The 24,532-nt window shown below is 37.4% G+C and overlaps 2 protein-coding genes across 3 annotated transcripts in view; both read right to left on the reverse strand.

The window, feature by feature from the left end:
* The window catches only part of LOC105567248 (FH1/FH2 domain-containing protein 3), a 147,669-nt gene extending 141,300 nt beyond the window's left edge, over positions 1-6,369 (reverse strand). Inside the window, exon 1 of the mRNA XM_012021962.1 lies at positions 5,807-6,369. Coding sequence (XP_011877352.1) covers positions 5,807-5,980 — 174 coding nt within the window. The 5' untranslated portion in view covers positions 5,981-6,369. The remainder of the gene's footprint in view (positions 1-5,806) is intronic.
* Positions 1-24,532, reverse strand: part of LOC105567246 (flocculation protein FLO11-like) — a 49,245-nt gene that overhangs the window by 14,362 nt on the left and 10,351 nt on the right. For both annotated transcript variants that reach the window (XM_012021960.1, XM_012021959.1), the window contains exons 2-9: positions 21,410-21,632; positions 20,477-20,908; positions 18,647-19,895; positions 16,609-17,909; positions 15,786-16,360; positions 15,206-15,428; positions 14,123-14,222; positions 13,944-13,980 (exon numbers count right to left, since the gene is read on the reverse strand). In XM_012021960.1, coding sequence (XP_011877350.1) covers positions 13,944-13,980; positions 14,123-14,222; positions 15,206-15,428; positions 15,786-16,360; positions 16,609-17,909; positions 18,647-19,895; positions 20,477-20,908; positions 21,410-21,632 — 4,140 coding nt within the window. The remainder of the gene's footprint in view (positions 1-13,943; positions 13,981-14,122; positions 14,223-15,205; positions 15,429-15,785; positions 16,361-16,608; positions 17,910-18,646; positions 19,896-20,476; positions 20,909-21,409; positions 21,633-24,532) is intronic.

The raw sequence follows: 24,532 nt of genomic DNA on the forward strand, positions 1-24,532 counted from the left end.
AATCGACGTGGCTCAGGGTACGATACCCCCAGGCGTTGCCACCTCGAGGAAAGCGTTGCTACCTCGAGCAAAGCGTACGTATTATAACACATCAAAATATAGATAATCTATAATAAGAATAAAACATAATGATACACACAATATTCCATTATTAATTAAATAAGCGAAACCACGGTGCAGTGGATAAAACCACCACACCGGATGCGAACAATCTGCGATTAAAAGGATATCCGGTGGTTTTAGTACACCCTGTATACTTTCGAGACATGTGTCGAAGTAATTGAGTTATTTAATTTAAAATACGTAAAATTACAATGCGACAAATTTAAATACGAAACGAAAACTGATTGTATTTTAGATTTTAGCGTGACTTTCCAAATGTAATTTGTATGCTATCTGCGAAATAAATTGTTTATTAATTTTTCAATCGTATATGTAAAATATGATGGAAATCGCAAACTTCTTCACAACGTAGGAAAGGCGTGACTCATTCATTATAGGTACGATAGGAGATACCTGCAGATACATAAATTCAAATCGGCAGGAGAGAGTACGCCTTCTTGAATTGATTATATCTTATGCACTAACGTGCAGTCCACAGAGATAACTTTCCTTAACCTTACATCGGAATTAATCCTTAAGCATTACCCATATAAAATGTATGTTAGCCAGTCTTCTTACATGCGCATAATAATAAAAATTATTTCCATTTTTTCCTCGTTTTACAGTTACATTTTATGGAGCACGTGTACCGCAACGTATACTATCAAATATATAGTCATGCAATTGAAAATATACAAAATATATTGAACGTCGATTAAATATTCACCTAAAATTTAAATACGCGTGTATAAAGTGAGAAATATATTTTTCACATAAAATTAATCCTTTGCTGATAGCGTTCTCTCGCAAAATGTCCATCGAGCGTATTCGCAAATTACTATTCTTTACTTTATCTAAGAGATCTACACTTTAACACGACGGACTTGAACGAATGGAAAACACGATTTTGCCAAATTACTTTTCTTTCGGTACCTCGGAAACCCCCCCTGCCTCGTAGGGAAAGGTAAATGCGGCATTTTTGTTCGTTTCCTCTCCGGCAGGCTAACTTCTTGAGATATGTGCAAGTTCGGACTTCGATGGGAAAACTAGGAAGAGCAAACCGCTAGAAAAGTTATTCACTGTTCTCTTGCGGTCTCGTACTCTACAATGCATCTTCATTCCATGATTTGTACGATTAAAACAGATTCCATATTTTTCTCGATTTTTGGTCGCATATTACGCTTTCTCATATATTCTATTTTTATCTCATTCGTTACTGAAAGTTCAACTTAATAGCGTCATCTTAATTTATCCGTCTATCTTTATCTATAGACGATTATAATAATATTCGTCAGTAGATAAAAATAGAAAAGTAAAGTAGGGATGTATTATTAAAGTAGAATATTAGATATTATATTATTAAGATAATTTACGAAAAAGAAATTATCATTTCAAAGACAGACATCTGGAGTTTGGGATAGATGCTGCGTTTTATATGTGGCCAATTGCAGAAATCACGTTGAAATAGAAATAATATAACTCATATGACTCATATATTTGACTTTAACGGTATTCAATCTGCGTGTTATTAAGAAATTATTGACTTCGAGCTCGAGCGAGATTGTTAATTTTTCTGCAACATACGTTACAGTCATATTACGACGACCTAGAACTGATTATCGATGATACGTTAGACTGAATTTGAATAATCTCTCGATAGGCTCGGTTGCAACGTTGCTGTTCTCGGAGCCCATTGAAAAAAATGTATCCCTATTGATTTACGTCTCTTTCTTTGTGGCATTCGATCGCATGATGACGGCAGTGGCGGTGCACTTCGCAGTCCATTGCCGGCGGTGGGCGATAAGCCGCACGACCATAAAATCGAAATTTCAGAGTCTCCGAAGTGTAACGCCGCCCATAAATCGCAATCGTAACTCTCCATTACCATTCAATAGTGAGAAAGAAAAAAAAATGAAGCGGCCTCGGTTCGCGGTTTTCGTCCATGCGAGCGTTCCGTTTCCCATAAAACAGAGCACTTCACTGTGCGCTTCCGTGACGTTAAGTGAAATAGCAGAAAGACGATGGCCCGTAAAATTAATCGCATCTCTAAAAGTGGGGCAAGGTGAGGGGAAATAATTTTGCATAATTTGTTAACAGCTGTTATCGATTAAAGTAAATCCTGAAAACTTTTATTGCTTGAATTAACAATGGAGAGGGCTATACTTTGGATAAATTAAACTAAAATTTATGAGGAGAGAGCGAGCGAGAGAGAGAGAGAGAGATTAGAATGCTTGTTCGAATGTGTCTAAAATAAAGATGAACAGTAGGTAATTCTTGACAAATTAAGTAAATTTTGTTACTAGATAAATAATAAAATTATTCAATAAGTCAAAACACATAGGTTCAAAAATGTTGTTGACACGTTCACACAGCAAAATTTCGAATTTCGAATTTCAATTTCAATAAATTGTTTGCAACGTGATTAAAAAATAAATTTGAAATTTTCCGTAGCTCTCAAATTATATTTAAAAAAAGGCTGTTCCGCTATTAGATTTAACAAAATACTTTATTAATGCAAAGTGAGAGACATAATAAATTTTAGGCACGTTTAAAACTTAAGCAACATTACGTAAAGTATACGTTCGTTTCAAGTCTGTTAAAAATGCTTGTTAGATAAAGTGATCAGACACGCCGTTCAGAAGGATAAAACCAAAGGACGAGTTAAGAAGCTAGAATCCGCCACTGCCGTCGAGATAACCGGTACATCGGCGAAGGATATCTATAGATATATAATATCCAGATCGTAAACGAACTTTTTATTCTTTTTTTGAGAGAGTAACGCTTTGCGATGTACCGTTACGTCTGCCGAAGAAGGGCCCGAAGAGGGCCGGCAAATATTTCACGAGCCGCTTGAACCTTCAGATACAAGGAAGAGGATGCAAGAGGGAATTAAAGTGTTACACGGTCTCTACCTATATCATGTTGGTTCGTTACACGCCTATTATTCAGTTAATCTCCTGTAATGATGACCGTCATTACGTAACTTGTCGAAATGCCGATAACTGATAGCCGGTAGAAATCAGCGCATTTGATCTTTATATGAATCTTTTTATGAAAGTGATATCCTACTTAATTGAGCTAATTTCAAAATCAAAATCTATTTATTTGATAAAAATTTATTTCACTTTAATATTACGTATATGTATATTAAATTATATACTATTTGTGTATAACTTACTTTCATTATAAAATAATTTTATTTCTCGTTCATATAAATATTAATATATAAAAAAGAGTAAAGGAACTTTAGGCCAATATATTTTACGAGCGATAAGTAATATGATCGAGTCGATGTTTAATTACAAAGTTCAATGAGCAAAGTAACGTGGAATACATGAATTCGAAGATCGAGGAATTTTCCTCTCTTAACCCTAGGTTTAGTTAAGATTAAATATAACATTAGATAATAAATAACAGTTATTAAATAGCGAAATTTTTAAAAATAACTGACGGATAGTAAATAATTAAACGGACGTTATATTTATATTAATATATAAATTATACATATACATTAGTGTGTATGTAAAATATGTTTTTCAAATATACACTCTACCTCTAGAGGAATAGAAATCTGATCAAGAAGTGGAAAACTAAGTTGTTGTCAACTCCCGTAAGAATATTTTCGAGAATCTTAATTGGCCACGCAGATTTCACGAGTGTCTTACAAACGCGGAAGGATTGTATTGCCAGAGCTCTTCTGGGAAAACGTTGCGACAAGACAATTGGGTCAGAATGTAGAATCAGGAAGGTAGCCGGGGCTAAGGTTTAAACGGCGATGCAGTAGCATTTAACTGTACTCACGGACAATAGTCGTGAAGGGACCGTCCCAGAAACGACGACGGAACTAAACAAAGGAGCCACGTGCCGCGATCTGTGACTGCGACACTCTCAGTGTCCTCTGAGATTTGCGTTTAACTTCAACACCTTATTATGCCATAGATATGCAATTTCTCTCCCGCCGAAATTTAATTGGATACCATTATATCCGTGCAAATTCTGAATCTCCAATATTACATTTATCACGTTGACTAACAATAAGTCACACAATTAAACTTTCATTAAGTTTCCGTGGAATTTACTGAATGATACGATTCTGTTCGCATCAAAAGCTTAATTCACCAGCGTATATAACTACTATTATTAGACAAGTCTATTATATCTCACAATCAGTAAGTTTTGACGAGAGAAATATTAAATGGAAAATTTAATTTGAGATCTCAGAGATCTGTACATTAATATGTATCTGGCTATTTATTAATATAATCGTTACTAATACAAACCGTATTTCTAATATGTGTAACCAAATTAAAATTGAAAACAAAAACTACGTATTACTTTCTGCTTTTTTCGCAAATTATAACATGGAAAAATTATGAATAACATATTGCGTTGCACGAATACAATATATGAAATTGTACTTCTACACTTTGTATCCCATTCGAACGCCTTTATTAAATTCTACCCTGAAATGCAGTTACGGCTATGCAATATCTTTGATCGCTCGATGATAGTGGCCAAAGAGAATATTCGACCGCGAAAGCTCCAAATAACAGAAACGTGCATAATTATGATAGATCCCTGGATACTACAGACATTTTTCAAATAAGAGATTTTAATAATACTATAAATAAGAGAGTTTATGATAACTCACGAAGTTCCGATATGAACAAATTCCTTATAATGTAGCAAATTTTTGAGTTATTATTAATCTAGTACCATTGCACGAGAAGATAATTGTTTTTAGTAATAACAAACTGCGTTCCCTGCGATTTCAAATTTATATCTTCGATTTAAATTCTTAAAAAATACTGAAATATCGTTGTTTTTTAAATTTAAGAATGTTTAATTTGAAAGCATTCGACTTGGGACGAATAAAATTGATTACGTACTGAATGATTAATGATTTCAAATCACGAACGTTTTGTAGATGATAAGTTGCTTTGCTGCAGCAAATCAAATCTTTCTATGCGACTTATGAAGGATTTATAGCCTTACAAAGGATTATACAAACTATGCAAATCTCTAATGAAAAAAATGATTTATATCTCATTTGCAATTTACATATTACCTTTAATAAATTCAGCCATAATAAAATTTACGTTTACAATATCTTGATTCGTATTCGCTTAAATAAATTTTTGATTAAGTAATCATAAAACAAGAAAGAAGAAGAGGAAGAAGCGAAGAGTTTCGTAGAACGGGAACTTAACTCATTAATGCTAAGTAGTTGAATTAATCTCTGGGCAAACTAATTAATTCGCAAAGCTTTCATTCTTAAACATTTGGTTCCAAAAGTTGCGGAATCAAAAGTAAACATCGCATTTTCTGCACGAAATGCAAAATTAAAATTCGAGTAATCCGAATTCTCATTACAAATTCAATGAGATTTAATTTCATTGGTTTTAACAACGTATCGCAAATCTGTCGTTTGCAATTTTCGGATATCTTACATACATGACGATATTCAAGGAGAGAATCGAGTATTGATATCAATCGATTACTTAAATTTTTATATAATTTTGTAATATACAGGAGTATACATACTATATGTATTCTCTTTGGTACAACTTTGGTATTTCGAGATTCAACGAAAACTCGTAGAGAAGTATCACGGATTTTCTTGGCACGCAAAATGCATTTGCAATTTGTTTGAATCGCCTCTGGCTAGCGGTTAAGTAATGCAGGTCGTAAAATAATAACTTACCCTGTGAGGTGCCCGGAGTAATCGATGCACAGCGGCAAGCTGGTTGATTAGCGGCAGGGTCGCGCTGAAGGTGTGATCGGGTGGGTTAACATCCGGATAGAGGGTTGGATAACTGAACGGATCGAGGTCGTTGAGGTACTGCACTTGGCACGTGAAAAACATCTGGCGATACATTTCTTCCCGGCACGGGGACGGCCGGGATTGTTCGTAATTCCACGTCCCCCGAAAAAGATAAGGTTCACCCCCCGGGCCCCTTTCACGTACACGCGACGACCGTGTGCGCACGCCGTGGCGCGCTCACGCGATGCGCGAACCGGTTTGTCGTACCACCGATTTATTTCGATTCGATCTGTCGGCTGAAACGAGAAAACGTTCCTTTACTCTCTGTCCCCCGTTTACTGCTGGTTACGCTTGCTTTTAGTTCTTGCTCTGAAACCTCGGAAACGCGTCTTCTATGAATGACAGCTGCTCCAAGTGAGATGCAATCGAAGTAATCACTCTCTTAGTCATTTTTTCCCCTCGCGTTGAAACATAGTAGCTAAGTATTAAAAATTATGAACCTCTTCTAACAAGAGTCAAATAATTTACGAATATTGAAAGCCGAATCGTTGCCGAATCTTTTCTGGGTAATTACGAGAGTACGAGGGAAAGTTCTGTACGTAAAAAAGATTGCTCTCAATTAAAATTTGGACAAAGTATGCCTGTAGCACAGATATTTAACTGCCGCTTTTCGACTTCTCTGTATTCTACTTTCCTCAAACGATGTTAGATCATAACGAGCTGTCGGATATCTACCGATCTATGGACCCATGTGCCCATCTGCCTCTGTTCTTACGCCTTCATTCTCCGAGCAGTCTGCCAATCGTAGAAAGGTACGCGGGCACGTAGGAACCGCGACAGAAAGCGCGCATAAAGTACCCCGTGAAAGTAGCAACGTTAGGATTATAACGATCTAGGACTGCAGTCATCATCGTTAATACAACCGGTGTCCACGTCGTTTTCAAACGGTCGTTGACCTTCGAGTTTCCTTTCACTCGCTTATCGATTTGTTAACTCAAAGCAGAAAACCAGTGGGAATGCTCTCGTGCCTCCGTTCAAGGCTCCCGCGCGTATTTAAGAAAATAAATTTATTACATGTTGTTTATGTATCCTCTTCTCGCGCGTACGCGAGATGTACACACGTTTGATAGAACCAATTATACAGGAGGCGCGGAACACTTTTGCTACATCGATAGCTTTAATTTATGAAAACGGCGCGGACGCAGAATAAACGTGTTAACTTCCATTTAATTTCGTTTCACAGTTTTCGTTCGATTTAGGTTTATTTTTCAATGACGTTAGATCAGTTTCGTTATCTATAACATCACGATGGAATTGTAAATTTTCCGTGCACTTCCATACTTTTACTACTTTGATAGCTGTAATTTATAAAAGCAATGCAGGTACAAGATTAGCATTTAATTATTTCCGTTTATAGTTTCATAATTTGTGTTCAATTTAGGCTTATATTTTCAACGAAGGAAAAACAAACGAGTTCCATTATATATAATATCAATATAACAGAATTATTCATTTTTTTTTTCGTTTTTCTTGCACTTTTCAGAGTTTTCAAATGGAATTTCCGATAGATCTTTCGGTATAATTGACGCACAAAAGTTAAAAATACACATTTCTCGTACGATAAGAAAATTGAAATAACTTCCACCGTCATTATAGGTATAATACCCTCGCGAAACATGTTACAATGGAAATTGCTTCGCCTAACAAACGATTATCGAAGTATCGGTACTACCTGAACATCTGCTGGTAGGCTTTACATAGAGTTCGATGTAGCGGAATGTTGTAGCTACTCGGTGTAGTAGTAGCTTGCTTGTAGTTAACGAAACTTCAAAAAATCTAAATCCCTTAACACTGCGGATATCTCCGCTGCAACGTGTCACGATTGTACCGGGTGCGCGAGAAGAAATGGCTATAGCTATACTTATGAAAAAGCGTCGCCATACCGGTTTTCGCATGCCATCACGTTATTATGTACCCTCGCCAGCAGGAAGGTATTATATTGTACAACAATTTTTTGCTTCACGAAACATACTAATATAAATATCCCCTTCGGTTACGTCGATTGCAGGTTTCGATTGAGTCTTGTTACTATTTTCGTTCGTGAATCAATAAATTTGAGAACAATACGGGGACACGGTACAATATATATGTCTTCTAATATGTTTTCATCGAACAAAAGATTCAAGAGAGAGAGAGAGAGAGAGAGAGAGAGAGAGAGAGAGAGATGCGTGAGGAAAAATATTTGGAAATTATTCACTATTTCGTATTTTTTCTAGTCGAGCAGCGGAAATTGAAAAATTGTGTAAACGTCGCCTATGCGACATGATCTTTATACACGCGTCCGTAGACTTCCTTGCGACATCATGGGCTCGTAAGAAAACCGGCGCCAAGCGCGAAATGAATTCGCGAGCTGTCATTATCAGTGTGTGTCGAGCCGTCTCGTCATCTTTGCTCTCGCATTGTTCTTAGTTGCAAATGGGTCAGTCCTTCTTCGAACCGGCTCAAAGAAAGAGATGCAAAGACAAAGGAGTGGGCGTGAGAGAGAGAGAGAGAGAGGGGGGAGGAGGAGAGAAAGAAGAGAAAGAAATCGAAGAGGAGAAAAAGAGGAATGGAGAGATGAACGAAAGGAGAGAAACGGAATGGAGGATAGGGAGAAAGAGAGTGAAGGGGATACGTCGAAGGGGGAGTTAGAAGGGAAAACGAGTCTGCGCCATGCCACGAATGTAATCGCGGCTGCGGTCGACGAAAGATTCACGATCGAGATGCGATCGCGACGCGTGATCGAACTCGCGAGGATTCCCAAACTCGCTTGAATCAACAAATCCGCCTTTCGGGAACGTCGTGTCTCTTTGCCGTTTCAACGGGGCGTTTCTCGGGAGTCGGGTAATCGGAATATCGCGTTTTAGCGTCTATTTTTAGCATTTTGGAGCACTCGGTCGCGCACACGCATTTGTAATACGGTATATTTTTGAACGTTACGCTTTATTGTATTTTAGAATACCGCGTTCTCGGCACGTCTACTTTTGCAACGCCGAAATTTTGCAAAATCACACCTGAACGCTGGAATAATATTTTCGAGTATCCTGTCTACACTCATAAACCACCTCGCTTCAAAACATCCTTGGTAATTCGATTCTCTCTTTTTTTCTAACTTTACGATATTCCGCCGCGTTAAAGCGAGAATATTGAAATGTCAAGGAATAAACCGACTAACATTGCAGATCGCCGAGAGATGACAAACGACCTCTCGGACGACCATCCGATAACGCGCCTGTTTTCAAATGACTTATATCGCCGGCGATTGTGTGAAAATTTCGCGCGCGGCGGATCCGAAGGTGAACGACTGAAAAAAGGCGTGACGACGGGGAACGCGAACCGGACCTATCGTCAGTGCGCGCAAACTAACATCCGAAATAAATAACGTTCTCCTGTGCGGCCAGAACCAGTCGGCGAGTGCCGAGACGTGTGACATTCCGGAAAATTACCGATCCAGCTTCCCGAACCCAACCGTGCAATATTCTACGTAAAAGTATGTCGATCGGATAAACCGCGTTTATTGATACGTCGGACGCGGCGGAATTCAAATATATATAATATGTTAATAGCCACCTCGATATTATCGAGAACTGAAAATCGAAACTGTAGAATTTTACATTTGCTATTTACAACTCTCTTACACTCATGACTTATACGCATGTTGGCTCTTCTCTTTTACAATTTAATTTTTATAGTTTTATTTTTATAATTTTATCTTAATTACTTAATCTCGATTTGTTTGGATACTTTACTTACAATTTTTGACGTTATTACATTCTGTTTTAATGTGTTCATTTTATTTTAATGCTGGGCATAGTCTAATTATCTCACCAAATACTTTTTTCCAATCTATTCTGTCCCTCCTTTGTACACTAAAAGGTTTATCCCGTGAATAAAGATTTATTTATTTATTTTCGTTTCGATTGTGAACCCAGAAATAATAAAACGGGATCGTCGACGTAGGACGCTCCGAAGTATTGCTTAAAAAAACGTGAAGTAACGTTTTGAAAGATTTCAGTTGCTTCATTTCGATCGCTTTATATTTTCATGAAAGAGAAGAAAGCAAAGATCGTTACTTTAACGTGATAGAACACTCCACGTGTGATACGAAAGATCTTTTGTTTCCATTATAAAGCGCGTGCCTCGTGTTCCGAAATTGACAAAATATCGTGAGAAGCCTTCAGCAAAAATTTCTACTTCTGCATTTCATTTCGGGAAATAAAATCTCCCTGTGACTGATACGCATTTTAAACAGTCGGGTATGTATAAATATTTCTAACGAATGGGTTACCGACACACAAGGTGTTGTGGCAACATGACAAATCGAAATATGAAGCACGCACTTTGTAATGGAAACAAAAGATATTTCGTATCAAATATGGAGTATTCTATTACGTTAAAGTAAATATCTTCGCTTTCTTCTCTCTTATAAAATCATTTATAAGATTCTTATTTAAACGATCCAATATATATTTTCACATATTCTCCTTTCGTTAAAATATCAAATCTTTATTTCTGGGACTAAACATGTATCCAGACTCCAGTTTCTTAAATCGCTTTCGACGACGTACGTTAAAAATACATCTATTTAAGTATTTGCTAAAAGAATCATCGCGTATGTGTTTAATTAACTTTGGCAGATTTGTATTATTCCCCGGTAATGTTTTATATCTTCCCAAAATGGAATGAACGTTCAAGTGCTTCGTGATTTGAAAATTCGAGATATCGAAATCGAGTTCCTACGTGCTCGTTAACGTTGCTCTCGCGCGATTATCGAATACACGGTCGAGCGGAACTGCCGGTGTATTGAGGAATTCCGCTGGACTTTTCCATCAACCCACAGAGAGGTCCTTCGAGGCGAGAACGAAAGGCTAGCCGGGCAGCGACGGGGTCCAGACCCTGCGCTGCGCGAGATGAAAGCGCGCGCGCTTCGGCGCACGGAGTCTGCGCGAAGCGAAAGAACTCACCTTTCGGGGTTGACACGCGCACTTCCGCCGCCGACGCGAACAACGGAAACCGCGTGCCGGAAACCGCGTGACCGGAGCGAGCGCGGATACGAGAAGCGGAAATTACGTGCACGCGCACGGCGCGAAGAGGAGGCGCGGATGCGGCGCGATGCGGCGCGGTTGTATACGCGGTACGTTTACACGCGGCGCGCAACAACGTGCCTTACCTCGAGAGCGGCCGTCGCGACACTGAACGTGCCGCAGACACCTGTCGCCGTCGACCGACGGTGCCGCCGCCGCGCGGTCGAGCCCCTCTCTCGTTCACGTGCTCCGCATCCCGAAACTGCTGTTCGATTTCAACGTAAATCTACGTGAAACCACAAATCCATCCATTTTTCTATCGTAATTTATCGTCTTTAACGAAATGTCAAATGGTCCAAGAATTATCCAATTGTTCGATAAACATTATGTGACTGTAGTCGTTTCCAAAAAGATGTTACTTTTGTTTTAAACAACAATTATAAATCAATGCTTCGCACTCTAATTTCCCTCTTCTTTTAACACAAAGTATAGATTTAATACCTTTGATTTTTTTTTATTAACATGGTAATGAATCCTGTTATTCTAATTCACTTATTTTGTTGTCAAAAAACGAATATTTTTAAACAACGATAGAGAGCGATGTTTAGCATTTTTATTTGGGTTTGTTATTTTGTCTTTTTTTTAAACGCAAAACACAAATTTTGAACCTATAATTTCTCTATTAGTATGATAATGAATTCTATTATTCTAATTCGCTTATTTTGTTTTACAAAAGAGTTTTTTGTTTTAGGTAGAATTTGTACCAAAATATTTAGTAAACAATAGAGATAAAATCAAACATGTAGATGTCACATTGCTGATGAGGGTCACATACGTAGACCGAAACGGTCAATTGTTAATTTATATCTACCATCTGTTCTAATACATATTATTTTAAATCTTTTCGTATTTGTTTTTATCACCGTAGACCGTAGGTGACGGCTCGCATTGCCTGTAACCTTTCGATTTAACATCGTCCTTTGAATTCATTTATGTTTAGAAAATGTAGCGAATTATTTTATTAATAATCGCTAAACTGAAAAAAGAGAACTATCTAAAATTTGTCAATAAAATAAATAATTTAAACTCTCGATGTTATTAACATAACTACAGGGCAGTGAAAGTGTAACGCGGTTGTTGTTGCATGAAACAAAATATATTTAAACGAAATTGCAATTCCACGAGTTAACGTTTCGGCTCCGGTTGTGTTTAAATTGAACTTTGTTTTACAAAACAACAACCTCGTTACACTCTCACTGTCCCACTGTATTTATGTTTCAAATATCGTACGATCAGAGAACAAAGCAAGCTGAGATGATAATTGTACGATGAAAAAGATAATCAGCCAATACAAGGTGAAAAATACGGAAATATAAGCGCAGCTGTACATATCGTCACCTGCATACTGCAACGAGTCCCCACAGGGATCTCAAACGGCAGAAAAGGGGATGCTGAGCCCATAGAAACGTGATGGAGGGGTTCATTGTGCGGGAGGGTGCTAGCGTGCCACTCACAATAGTAGTTCGCACAATAGCGTAAAAATATAAGTGACATCTGCATAATTTTGAGCAAAGTGATCAATTACGAAAGCTTTTATTTCTCGTATCAAGAAATACTCATTAATACCTTTGACTCGCAAAATCTCTCTAAAAACCGAACTTAATTGACAGCCTCGATAAAAAATACTGACTTAATAAATGTTGCATATTTGTATGTGTGCATGCATAATTTAATTAAATTAGTCTCCATCAGAGCGCGAAAAAGTTTGTGTAGAACTTTCGAGTTGATAAATAATAAATGAATATCAAATTTGTATATAAATTGCTTTATATAATTGAAAATATTTCAAAAAAGAAGTCGTAGCGTTTTCAATTTTAGTAAAATAATATAAGAGAGGGGAATGCAGTTTAATAATGCATCTGTCATCGGTATATCTGTATTACATAAATTCTATATCAATTTTACGTTGCAATGTAAATTGCGATTTAGGTGAATGTCTTTTTGAATTTTTTAATAATATTGTAGCACAGTATACAGATTATTGTTGATAAAAGACATTGCATATTATAGAAATAATTTTTAATAGTGTTTAACGGATATAATAGTTTTCTTTATTCGTGACAAAAATTAATAAAATTAGAATTGATAAAAATTGCGACAATGTCATAGTGAGTGATTGTTAACCGGGACTCAATATACGAAGTGTAGGGGGGAAAACACTCAAGCAAGCAAGGTTCCCTTTGTTTGGTACTGTTTCGTGCGCAATATAAAAAAAAATGCAGAAGGGTAGCGCAAAAGGAGCTCTCTTCGTGCATCCCTCACGAGAAACAATAATGTCGCGCGCATTTCCACTCCTCTTGATCTCGTCTGCCCTCTCGTAGGCCTTTGTTAAGAGACTTTCTCGATAGTCATACCGAGGCTCTCCATCGTTTATGTACGACTACGGAGAATCGCACGCCAAAACGAGAGTATTGAAACAGTAAATACAAATGCATAATTTAAAAAGAGGAATACAAAGCGGGTTTTTCGCATTTGTCTGCCCGCGAAATCGCCAGTAAATTTATTCCACCTATCCAAGAATTATTCACCGAGAACCTTTTAACAACAAACTTCGATATATTTTACTCGGTGTTTAGTTTTAAAGAACTTAAGCGTGAAATGAACAGATTAAAAAATTTTAACAATTATGTAAAAAAAACGGTGAATTAAAAAAAGAAAAATAATAGACTCTCCACTAAATATTACTCCTTCTTTTATTATTTATATTACAATATAATATGTACAAGACTTAAATAAGTTTTTATTAAATTTGCTTCTTCAATTTGATATTTCATTTATATCTCCAAAAATTTTGTTAGATTTACTTTCACATTTGTTTCGTTTCTTGCTTATATACAGATCATCAATTATTATAATAGCAAATATCAATATATATTTAGTATCTCGTCATACGAACTAACCAAGAAAAACTTCTGACACATTAACATGCAATACAAATTTATAACGAAACTCACCGGAATGTAACCATCGGGTTGCATCCTTTTATCATCTCTGAAAAAAAGAAAATTATGAGATACAACATTGATTTACACAATTGTCAGATTGTGTATGTGTGTGTTTGTGTCTTTATATATGTATGCAATTTACAAATATTTGCTAAACCAAAGTTCACGTATGTTTGTATGAAACATACCGATTTCTTCGTTGAATCACTGGCGTTTGTGGCGTGCTGTCGTGAATAATCACCTGAGTTGCATCTATTTCTTCACATTCCGAACTATCTTCGGACGGGTCTGCAATAATACACACAATATATGTACATACATATATTTACATTAAAATATTTTTAAAAAATAGGCCGGTATTCACAATCCGTCCTTATTTCAAAATCATCTTAAGTAACGTCTTAAGGTACTATATGTATAATACGGCTCTGTGATTAATTTGAAATACATTAGAACTCAAGATAAAGATAAGAACGGACTGTGAATTCCGACTCAAAACTGGCGCTAAGGAGAACCGTGTAGAACAGATGGTGCCACTTCAAACGACAACACTTGTTGACGATCACTTGTGCTGTTTGCCTTTTGGAGTAAGACTGATCAAAACATTCTTTCAATCTGTGAAGTCGAACAGTTTAACGATTTTCACCTTGCGACAGTGTGGCTGAGATTCTCATAATGCACATAACGTCCGAAATATCGCGAGCGCTTCATCGTGCGCGAGATCCCGGTAATAGTTTTCGCAATAAATTTTCTGTAGTATTAAAAATGCCAGGTGTACGGTCAAGAAAACACTGACGTTATTTACCACTGGCGACATTGACGAATATTCTGATCAGTTAGAATTAAGCTACAGAAATTGCATTGGTGCAACCAAGCCTTATCCCCTTCATTCTGCCGCATGATACCGAAGCCGGTTTCTGGCATCACTGGCCCCAATTTTCAAAGGAATGCACGGGGCAGGATATTCTCGGTGGAGAGAACTCGGCGAATATTACATTGTTCCGTGAACACGGTATCTAATTGCAGAAAGCATTGCTACTCTAAATTCGAGATATTAAACACGCCATACTCCGCAGATATTCTCGCTTCCCAGCGATGTATCGAACTCTATTTTTTGTCCGTCAATTTTAAAAGAGGAAATATTACACGGTAAATTTAGCCGGATCCACTTTGTTGAGCGGTTCGATACATCGGATAATCCGACTGATACTATGTAAACTAGGTGCGATAGCATCGATCGCTAAGTGATGCTAAATTCATTCCCGTCTCACCCTCTTCGACGCGTTCCTGTTTACGAACACGGGAGAGAACAGGGCTGTGGCACAGGATAGCTGTATCGCCGAGCACGTTATCGATGTCAGTATGCTCGCCAATAAATAACGGCAACGTAGACGGTCGTTTTCGGGGTGGCAGTCTTCGAGGTGCTGATTGCACATTATCGTAAGGGGATTTTCGTCCTCCGTAATTGTCCGGCGGTTCCGGTGGATTCTCGATCTGCAACAGGAACAACGAATTCACACACTCTATAATAATTGTTTCATTTTCTCATACCGTATTTAATTTTTAGAAAATATATGCGTTGAAAACCAGCTACCTCATATTAGAAAGCTCTCATAATAGAAGACTTTTCTCTAATAATATCTTTCATTTTTCTCATATTAAAAATATGCACCGTAATGCATGCAGATAAATATATTTTATCAATAGACTTCACAATCTTGCCTCTCTTTGATTTGGAATATTCCAATCGTTTACAATTAGCGAGCCTCACCAGATTGTATAAAATCATTATCAGCATAATGTATGGGGCCAAAAGATATGAACTTTACGTAATGTGATGATCAATCTTACCCCTTCTGGACTCGCACGATCTCCCAGTGGCTCGGATGGTGGTGGCGGAAATTCGATAGGAAATCTGGAGAGGCTTCTCTTGACACACGTCTCAGGTTCAGGGTTAATGCCGATATCGATCTTCTCGTATGACTCGGAGGAGTCGGAAGTGCTGTTGGGAATTTCCACGGGAATTCTGACGACACCGTCAGGAACGTTAGAGGAGCTGTCCATCCACCATGCCTTCTCCCCGGATTCGATGTGTCGGATTTTCTTAAGCGGCTTTGAGGAGTAAAAGCTCTCGTTATCGACGGGGTTCTCGGTACTTTGACTATCGGCAGGCCCCACCGGGATGACCTCGATGCCCTCCGGAACGTTCTCGGGATCGTCGCTCATCCACCACGCTCGTTCGCCGGACTGCTGGTGCCTGATGCGATTTCGTAGATCAACTGATCGAAAACTACCCCGACTGGACCCCCGTCTCGAAACAGAAGACACCGGCGAGGGTGATTTTTTCGCTTCGTCCGCTGCAACGTCGTCTAACCACCAGGCATGTTCTTCTGATCCTTGTCTCCAAATTTTAAGTTTATATTTTCCTGCCGACATATGCAAGAAATAAGATAACAAATGCAAGGTTTAAATAATACTTTTTAATTAAAAACTGAAAATTATAAAGAATTCAGAAGAAATTAATTGGTCGATAAAAACAATGAACAAAATTTAAATCTGTCGTTAACTAATCACATTTTTATATGTTCAAATATGTATAAATGTTATAAGGGTCTTGAATTAAGATATAACAATAATTTATATATATATAAATATATATTAAAGATTAACTTACCATCATCCGGTAAAGCTGTGCTAATCGTTGTGTCCTGACTGACATCATTATTCCAGGGACTAGCCCTTTGAATTCCCTCGGGAATGTTATCGGAATTCGGATCCAACCACCATGGTTTTTCCCCTGAAGACTGACGTTGAATCTTCGTATTTCCCCTTATTCCATCGCTTCTCTGGGAATTAGTGAAACTCGGACCTTTCGACAGATTCTGGCTGGCTGACCTCGAAGATGATAGCGGCTGTCCTGACCTGTTGCTGGCGTCGTGATTTTCCTCAAGGGAGTCAACCCAACCATCTGATTTACTTGTGTCATCGGAATCTTGACTCTTGTTCTTAAAAAAATTCGTCATTGGCGCCAGCGCTCTCATTAGAAAGGACTTGGCCTCTTCTGTCTTCGCGGAACGATCACTCTTAGATCTTAGATTAGAGGGTGGCCTAGGTGGTTTCTCCGTCATCATTGACATGTCATCGGCCGACGACGCCAGTACGCTTGTTCTCGACGATCCCGCACTGATTTTACCTGTCACATCGCGGGCGGGCGATTCCGACGTTCTCTTTCTTCTCCGTCTCGTCTTGTCCGTACGATCGTCATCATCCTCGCTGCTGGAGGAATTCGCAGAGGTCGACCGACTGCTGTTACTGGAGCTGAATGTCCCAGATGGCCTCTTTTTCGTTCCGCAAGGTGACTTTGACCCGCTCTTCTTTTCTTCCCACTTCATCGAACCATTCGAGCCATTTCTCCCAAGCGTTGGCTTTGATTCTCCCGACGGGATCCTGAACTTCGATCTACCTGACTTGGTTGAAGTCAAGGGTCCCGAAGAAACTGCCTGGGGAACGTGTTCCGATGTCGTCTCTGAATCCTGAGAGCCGGCGGAAATGTTTCTTTGGCCTTTCTTTCTTCTCGTGTACTTGGAGTCACCGTTCTCCATGTTCAAGGTCGACTTGCGGAAGTCCTTGTTCACGTACTTCGCTGCCACGGTGCACCTCGGCGTGGCGGCGGTCGTAGTTTCGTTCTTCGGTACAGGTGGTTTGCCGCGCGCGTCCGGCGAACCGCCTTGTCGTAGATTCACTGACGGCAGGATCGAACCGGTGGATGGTTTCCCGGACGATGGCGGCGTTGTCGTTTTTATTTTTATACCCTGACTCGTCACCGAACTAGCTGACGATGATTTCGATCTGCCAATTGGCATGCTTACAGAAGATCCGTCTGACGAGCCGGTTCGCGTCATTTGACGCGGTGTGTTCTTCATCGATACGTTCCGAGTTTGTGATGTCGATGCCAAGCGACTTTGCGAAGAACTGCTTTTAACGAAAAATATTCATTAACTCAAGACCACACTTCATCTTTTACTAAAGTACATTTTCTCTCTATAGCTTTCTTGTGCAATCAATTTTTACATCCCTTTAAAGATTATGAATCTCTTTCTCTTACAGATACACTACCTACTTCTTGCACAAGTTATTATAATTTATGCACAATTATTTTCTAAAAATTGTTACATATTTTATTAAGTATTTATTTGCAAAAATTATTAACTCTTAATTACACCGGCGGAATGCAAACGTACTCCACCGCACATGATTACGCAAATATTTCTTGCGCGTCACAGGCGACATTGCTGCACCTTCATGTATTCTCAGTGCCCGTCCGCATCTCGCAGCACGAGGATGCACGCCGTGGACAAGTGTGTATAAGCGGAGAAACCGTTTGTTCGGAGTACGTTTATGCGAGTGATTGTGATTCTTTTCTTATACTTCTTGACAGTTTAAGTTCTTATCTTTAGTAAAGACTCGAGTGGAAGACTGACGGAGATATGACTGATAAGGACAGTAGTCTAGATTACTGTTATTTATAAACAATTATCCTAAAGTTGACGTTGTCGAAAATTAGAAGAAAATCTTTATTTTTATTACTTATAATTTACATGTAAAATAACGTTATTTATGAAAAGATGCATTTGAATAAGCTGCAATTAATTTTGTTATATCCTTCGTTTGCTTTGTATACGTGCAAGTTAGTAAAAATCGGATTTACGTACCTCGCTGAGGAATCTCTTCTTTGCGAGACCTCACGCTTTTGAGAAATAACTTCCTCATTTTGGTCTTGACAATGCCCTTCGACAATTCGAAGAGGCTCTTCGGTTTTGGAAGAGGAGCTGGCATCGGATTTGGGAGTGGATCCTCTTCTTTCGCCGACGTCAGATTTCGATGATGCTATTTCAGTCTTCGGAGAAGATTTAGAAATTTTTACTTCACTCTTCGATGAAGTACGCTCCAGTCGCGGAATGGACGGTCTTCTTTGGTTGTATTCATCACATCTCGATGCATCCTGCGAATCCTGCGTTGGATCTTCTCTATGATAAAATCCAAGATTCTGATTGGAACTTCTTAAATTACTGGCGCTGGAGCTGTTTGTTTCAATCTTTCGCGCACTACAGCAACACCGTTCGCTGCTATGAATTCTATCCTCTTTATTTGCCCCATGAATATCTTGACCGCTAGACGATGTCTTCAAGTCATTAGACGCTGTCTCGTCAATAGTTGCTGTACAATTTACACCGAGCAGCTTCTCATTTTGGCCTCTGTTATCAGAACTATAAATTTCTTGACTGAAACTCGACAATTCCTTAGCAGAAGATTCATTTTTCGTAGCTTCATTCGTTCTGGTATACGCGAAATTGTTGAGTCTATTAGAAGAGGTCACATTAGTAAATCCTCTGGACGAATACACAGATGGACTTCCAGTTGATGCACCTGAGTATTTATCCAAGTACGTCGACCAGGATGCACCAGATAATCTATTGCTGCCATACCTCGAGAATCGTGATGTTTCTTCCATGTGATCACACTGTACTTCTTCATCCATAGTATCCGGCAATTTTCGAAATCTGATCACCTCTTTTTGATGAGCGACATTGATCTCCGCCCGCCTCTTTCTAACATAGGACGAGGAAGCTGGAGGTGTCGGTGAAGTACCTCTTGTCACAACCGTTAGCGTCACAAACTCGTTGTCCGAAAGTTTGTGGCTGGTTGCGTCCCCTTCTATTCGGTTTGTAATTTTTGGCAATTCGTGACCATCTTTCTCAGATTTAGTAAGTGCTGATTCTTCTTCTTCTTCTTCTTCTTCTTTCTGATTTGATTTATTATTCGAATTTCGATATCTTCCTCCTGCAGGATAGTTAATAGTCGCGGACACCCGTTCGCTGCTACTTCGCGACGAGAGAAATCGCGAACCAGCTGTCGAACTAAATCTCGTCGAGATTGTAGCCGAGCTCGATTCGGACGTGCCTAAAAAGTGTATTCCTTTTAACATTAGTTCCTCCTTGCACAAGATTCGAAATGTTCAGAATAATGATGATTAAAAATTTTACACAACTGTAGTACAGAACTAAGCATTGTTCACTATCAGATTAAACATAATTAAATATGCTTTTAGGGTTTACGTTTAAATTTTTTGCAAATGTAGCAAAAAATAGATTTGAAAATATTTGAATTAAAAAATTCAATATTTTATATATAGAGTAAAGTTCCCGTTATGAGATAGGCTTCTAATGTGAGATAGTAGGTTTGCAACGTCCAAATTCAATCACAAATCTTTTCTCGCTACGATTACACGATCTAACAATGAATTTTTCACTAAACAGATTTCACTTCAACAGCAATAAATTCATGGTGGAATCAACAGATAATGCTTGTTAATTTAACAGAAACCCTGCTATCTCATAGTAGGAACTTGTCTCATAACAGGGGACTTTCCTCTATCAATATGTGAGCAATAGCATATTTATTATAAAATCATATTTAAAAAAGATATCTTTTTTATATTTTCTAATTCATCATGCAATACATAATGAAACAGTCGCACTTACTAGGCGAGGCAGCTGAACGAGCGTAAGACGGCGCTCTTGAATAGACCCTGAAGGAATTCGTTTTTCCGACACTGACTTCCGGACTGGGCTCGCGCGATGTCTTTCCGGAATTGGGACGTAATCCTCTGTAGGAGACCGGCGGGTGGTCCTTTTCGATTCTACCATCGTTGCCGTAACTTCGGGCGAAATTCGATCCGGGATATGTGCTGGATCCGTACCTCGATATTCCTTCGGGCTCTCTGCTCTTTTCCCGCGAAGCCGGTCGGTTATATCTGTCCAACACGGAAGACGGCCTCTCCGATGTTTTGCCAGCTGAGAACGAGTACTTCTCAAGGAGAGACGACCTACTATCAGATAGCGGACTTTTCGCCCTCACGTCTTCGGACGACAATCTTCCGGGATGCAATCGACTTTTATCGGTGTCTTTAGTGCCTGATAATTTAAGACAAATTGTGACTATATACATATGCCACTTGGTTTGGAGAAATGTATGGCTATAGGCATTTTATGTTTACCATTATCAATCGTAATCATTTAGTTATATGAAGCTAAGTCTATACTGACGTTAACACGTGTAAACAAAATGTAATGTAACGCTAACATTGCACGCAAACTTATTTGTTTGTAATTTTTCAATAATTAATTAATTAATTAATTATTTTTCATGTATGTGTTCTATAACAGTTATGCAGAGGAAATATGCATAAATCACGACACATACAACGGAATGAATGCACAGATTATTACAAGTGAAACTGTTTACAAGAAAATATAAACCGAGTGTTTTACATACTATATCCATTAACTAAATCTAATAATTCTTAGGTATAAGTATATTATAAGATAAGTATATTTTCTTTAAATTGTGTAAATAATATACAAATAACATAGGTTACCAATATAAAATATCGTAAACGAATAAACATCTCTTACATGAATATTTGAATGTCGGTTTCTCCTCGAATTTGTCCTTTTTGAGAAAAGTGCCTCCAAAACCAGCGAGCGCCCGTTCCTTGGCAATAGCTCGAGCAGAACTCGATCCGACTCCGGAATAACTGCTTCTACAGCTTGGCAGGTTACTTCCACCGGAAGCATTCCTGCCGAATGTGCTGGTGATGCTGACGCCGGTTCTGCTTCGATACGCTCCTGTGTCACCCTGTAATCACAAATGAATAACATATACTGCCCAAATTTTTTGTTATTTTAGTTTTACAAATAAGATTATACAGTTTGCATTATTATATTAACTTTATTTTAACAGTCTATAAAATTTTTTTTCATTTAAATGATATTAAAATTTAATAAATGGTTTAAGCTCTACATTAGCGATATCTCACGATACATCATTGATGACTGCGCTGACAAGATTTATCAGTCACTTCTTGCATTTACAGTAACGAGAAGGGGTCGGACGTTAAGCCAATAAGACATTCACAAGAAATAAGAGCTGTGGGTGTTCCAGGATATTAAAGATAATGAGGATAATACGGATAATGCGAAAGTTTGCATTACCGAGAAGATGCATCTGATGAATGTCTTCATCAAGAACCTTTTTGCTCGATGAATAAATATAAATCCAATCTAATATATTATTACTCATAAACCAACGTAATAATATAAACACAAGCTAAACTAAATATTATCTCAAATTTCTGTATTACTGCTGTTACAACTAATGGCATAATTATCATTTGAATTTGATGCATTTGTTTGAAGACTAAAAAAATACAATATTAATATAAAGAGATACAATATTAAATAAATCTATGCAAAATCTTAATTTTCATTATTGCATGATTGAAATATATAACAGATAAGTTATTATTACTACATTTTAGTCCTTTATTGAAAACTTTCTGTTAATTGTTTGGATATCTAATTGAATAATATAATACAGATAGAAGGCAAAAAAATTAGGAGAACAATAAGTTATTTCTGCGAAGTTTGAAACAGGTCGTTAAATACATCATTTGAAATATGAAAATATAAAGTAATAATTCGTATAATTAATGTAAGCTTGGCAAAATGCCTTCAATCTCAAAATAGGCAGATCGACCTGGCAGAGAGTAATAACCTTTACATTTCTCGCTTGTACAACGGGTGGCGTAAATAAAGGTCTATATTTCTTCAAATTGAAGCAAATTGCAAATGTATTGGATTCTTGTAGTATTGTTATCACAAGTAGTGTAGAAGATAATTGTTTCTGGTTTCAATTTCACTTTCAATTAAGTTAAAAATAGCAAAAACCCGCGATAATGCACTTATAGAGAAACTTCCGACTTGTTTTCCGAACTGAATCTTCTAAAAAGACCGTTCATTATTATGCTAATGGTATTCGGTGAGATAATAGAATTACGACAGTCGTTCCTTAAGACCGCCAAAGCAATTCCTTGGAGCGGAAGCACTGTAAGACGTCGGAAACGATAAGTCCTTTCATCACGTTATATCCAACCCCATTATCATGTTTACGCTGATTTAAAGTACAAGAGACAATGACGCGTTTTCATTCCAAAAATAAATTTAATTGTCTATTATATAAAACACGAACATTTTGCAAAGAAATTTACGTTTAAAGTGACAATTATAAATACAATAAAAACATAATGGCACAAATGACACAAGAATTATTGTATAGTGCATATTAACTAGAATATTTTAAAATGTATACAGAAAACTGGCTAATAATGCATAGATTTTTCAAATATTAATTACTAAATAATAAATTGAAATTTACAAAATATTTATTCTATAAGTATTAAAATTTCGGAACTTGCAAATGTAATTTTAATACTTCTTTAAAACGCTGCCATTTATAAATTATTGATTAATGTTTAATGTATGTCGTAACCACATTATACCGATATCTTTCTATTTCAATTTGAGTTGTCAAAGAAATTTCTGGCATTGGTCCATGATGCTTTTAGATTTATTTAGAGCTTTGCCAGAAAATTATCTATGTGTGTTACCATACCCATTATCAGATTTTACAACTCCGGCAGAAATTACACAAAATAAAGGAATATCTAATATAAAATCTTTCACGATTCTCTCAAAAATATTTTACTTTTTAATTACTTTTTTATTTAAAAATGTTTGTGATGTGTTTTAATTTGCTTTATGTAAAAACATAACGAATATTAAAATTCTTTTTTAAAGGTACGTTTTTACATAAAATTAAATTATACCATATTGAAAAATAAATTAATATGATAGTACGACAAAAAATTTCTATATTAGGTATATATATTATTTGTATTTTTAACCGCTATTTTTGTCCATAAATATACATATTTTAGACAATATAACACTAGTCGTTCGAGCATATGTATAGCATGACCTGTTCTTGCAATTCAATTTTCGATCGAACGATCCTTGAGTCCTGCCTTGTTCTGACAGCTAAAATAGCTCGTACGGACAGCTTACTCGTTGCGGCGAGATTGACTAGAATTTGACAAACTATTAGTGGTTGATCCGCAAAACTCACTTCTCTGGTTCGGACTTATTGAACTACAATACAATCACGCGAATAGATTTTGTAAAATACAAGTTAAACAAAATTGTTCATATTGTCTATGCATACAAATAAGCATAACAAAACCAATTGCTTTCGTGGTTTTTCATTAAAATCTTACTATGACAAATGCATAGTAAACTTTTGATACAATGTTATTGACAAAATGTTCAACCATATAGTATATAAGATTTTGATGTACAAATATTCTTGCAGCTTTATTTCATCACAATGTGTCTTCGAATTGAACAACTCAATCGAGCAAGTCTTCCGATATTGCTTTATCGTCCATAAAAATGGCTGTTTACGATGCTCCTTTCACAGTCAGGAACTGCCATAGGTTGCCAGATAAATTACCGTCTTGTTTCCATCGTGGAAGCAAGCGGCCTCGTTATGCGTATTTCCACCGATCCTTTTTTTCTGTACATGGTGTACAAAGCAGTAATAGAATTTATTTGTACTTCATCCTTTTATCGATGAGACTGAGAATAATCGCAGCAGAGAAAATGTTGCAAACGTACACAACTTTTCATTTGTAGCAGTTT

The sequence above is a fragment of the Vollenhovia emeryi genome, unplaced genomic scaffold (genome assembly GCF_000949405.1).
Source record: "Vollenhovia emeryi isolate VEMERY1.0 unplaced genomic scaffold, V.emery_V1.0 DF939139.1, whole genome shotgun sequence".
Classification (NCBI taxonomy): Eukaryota; Metazoa; Arthropoda; class Insecta; order Hymenoptera; family Formicidae; genus Vollenhovia; species Vollenhovia emeryi.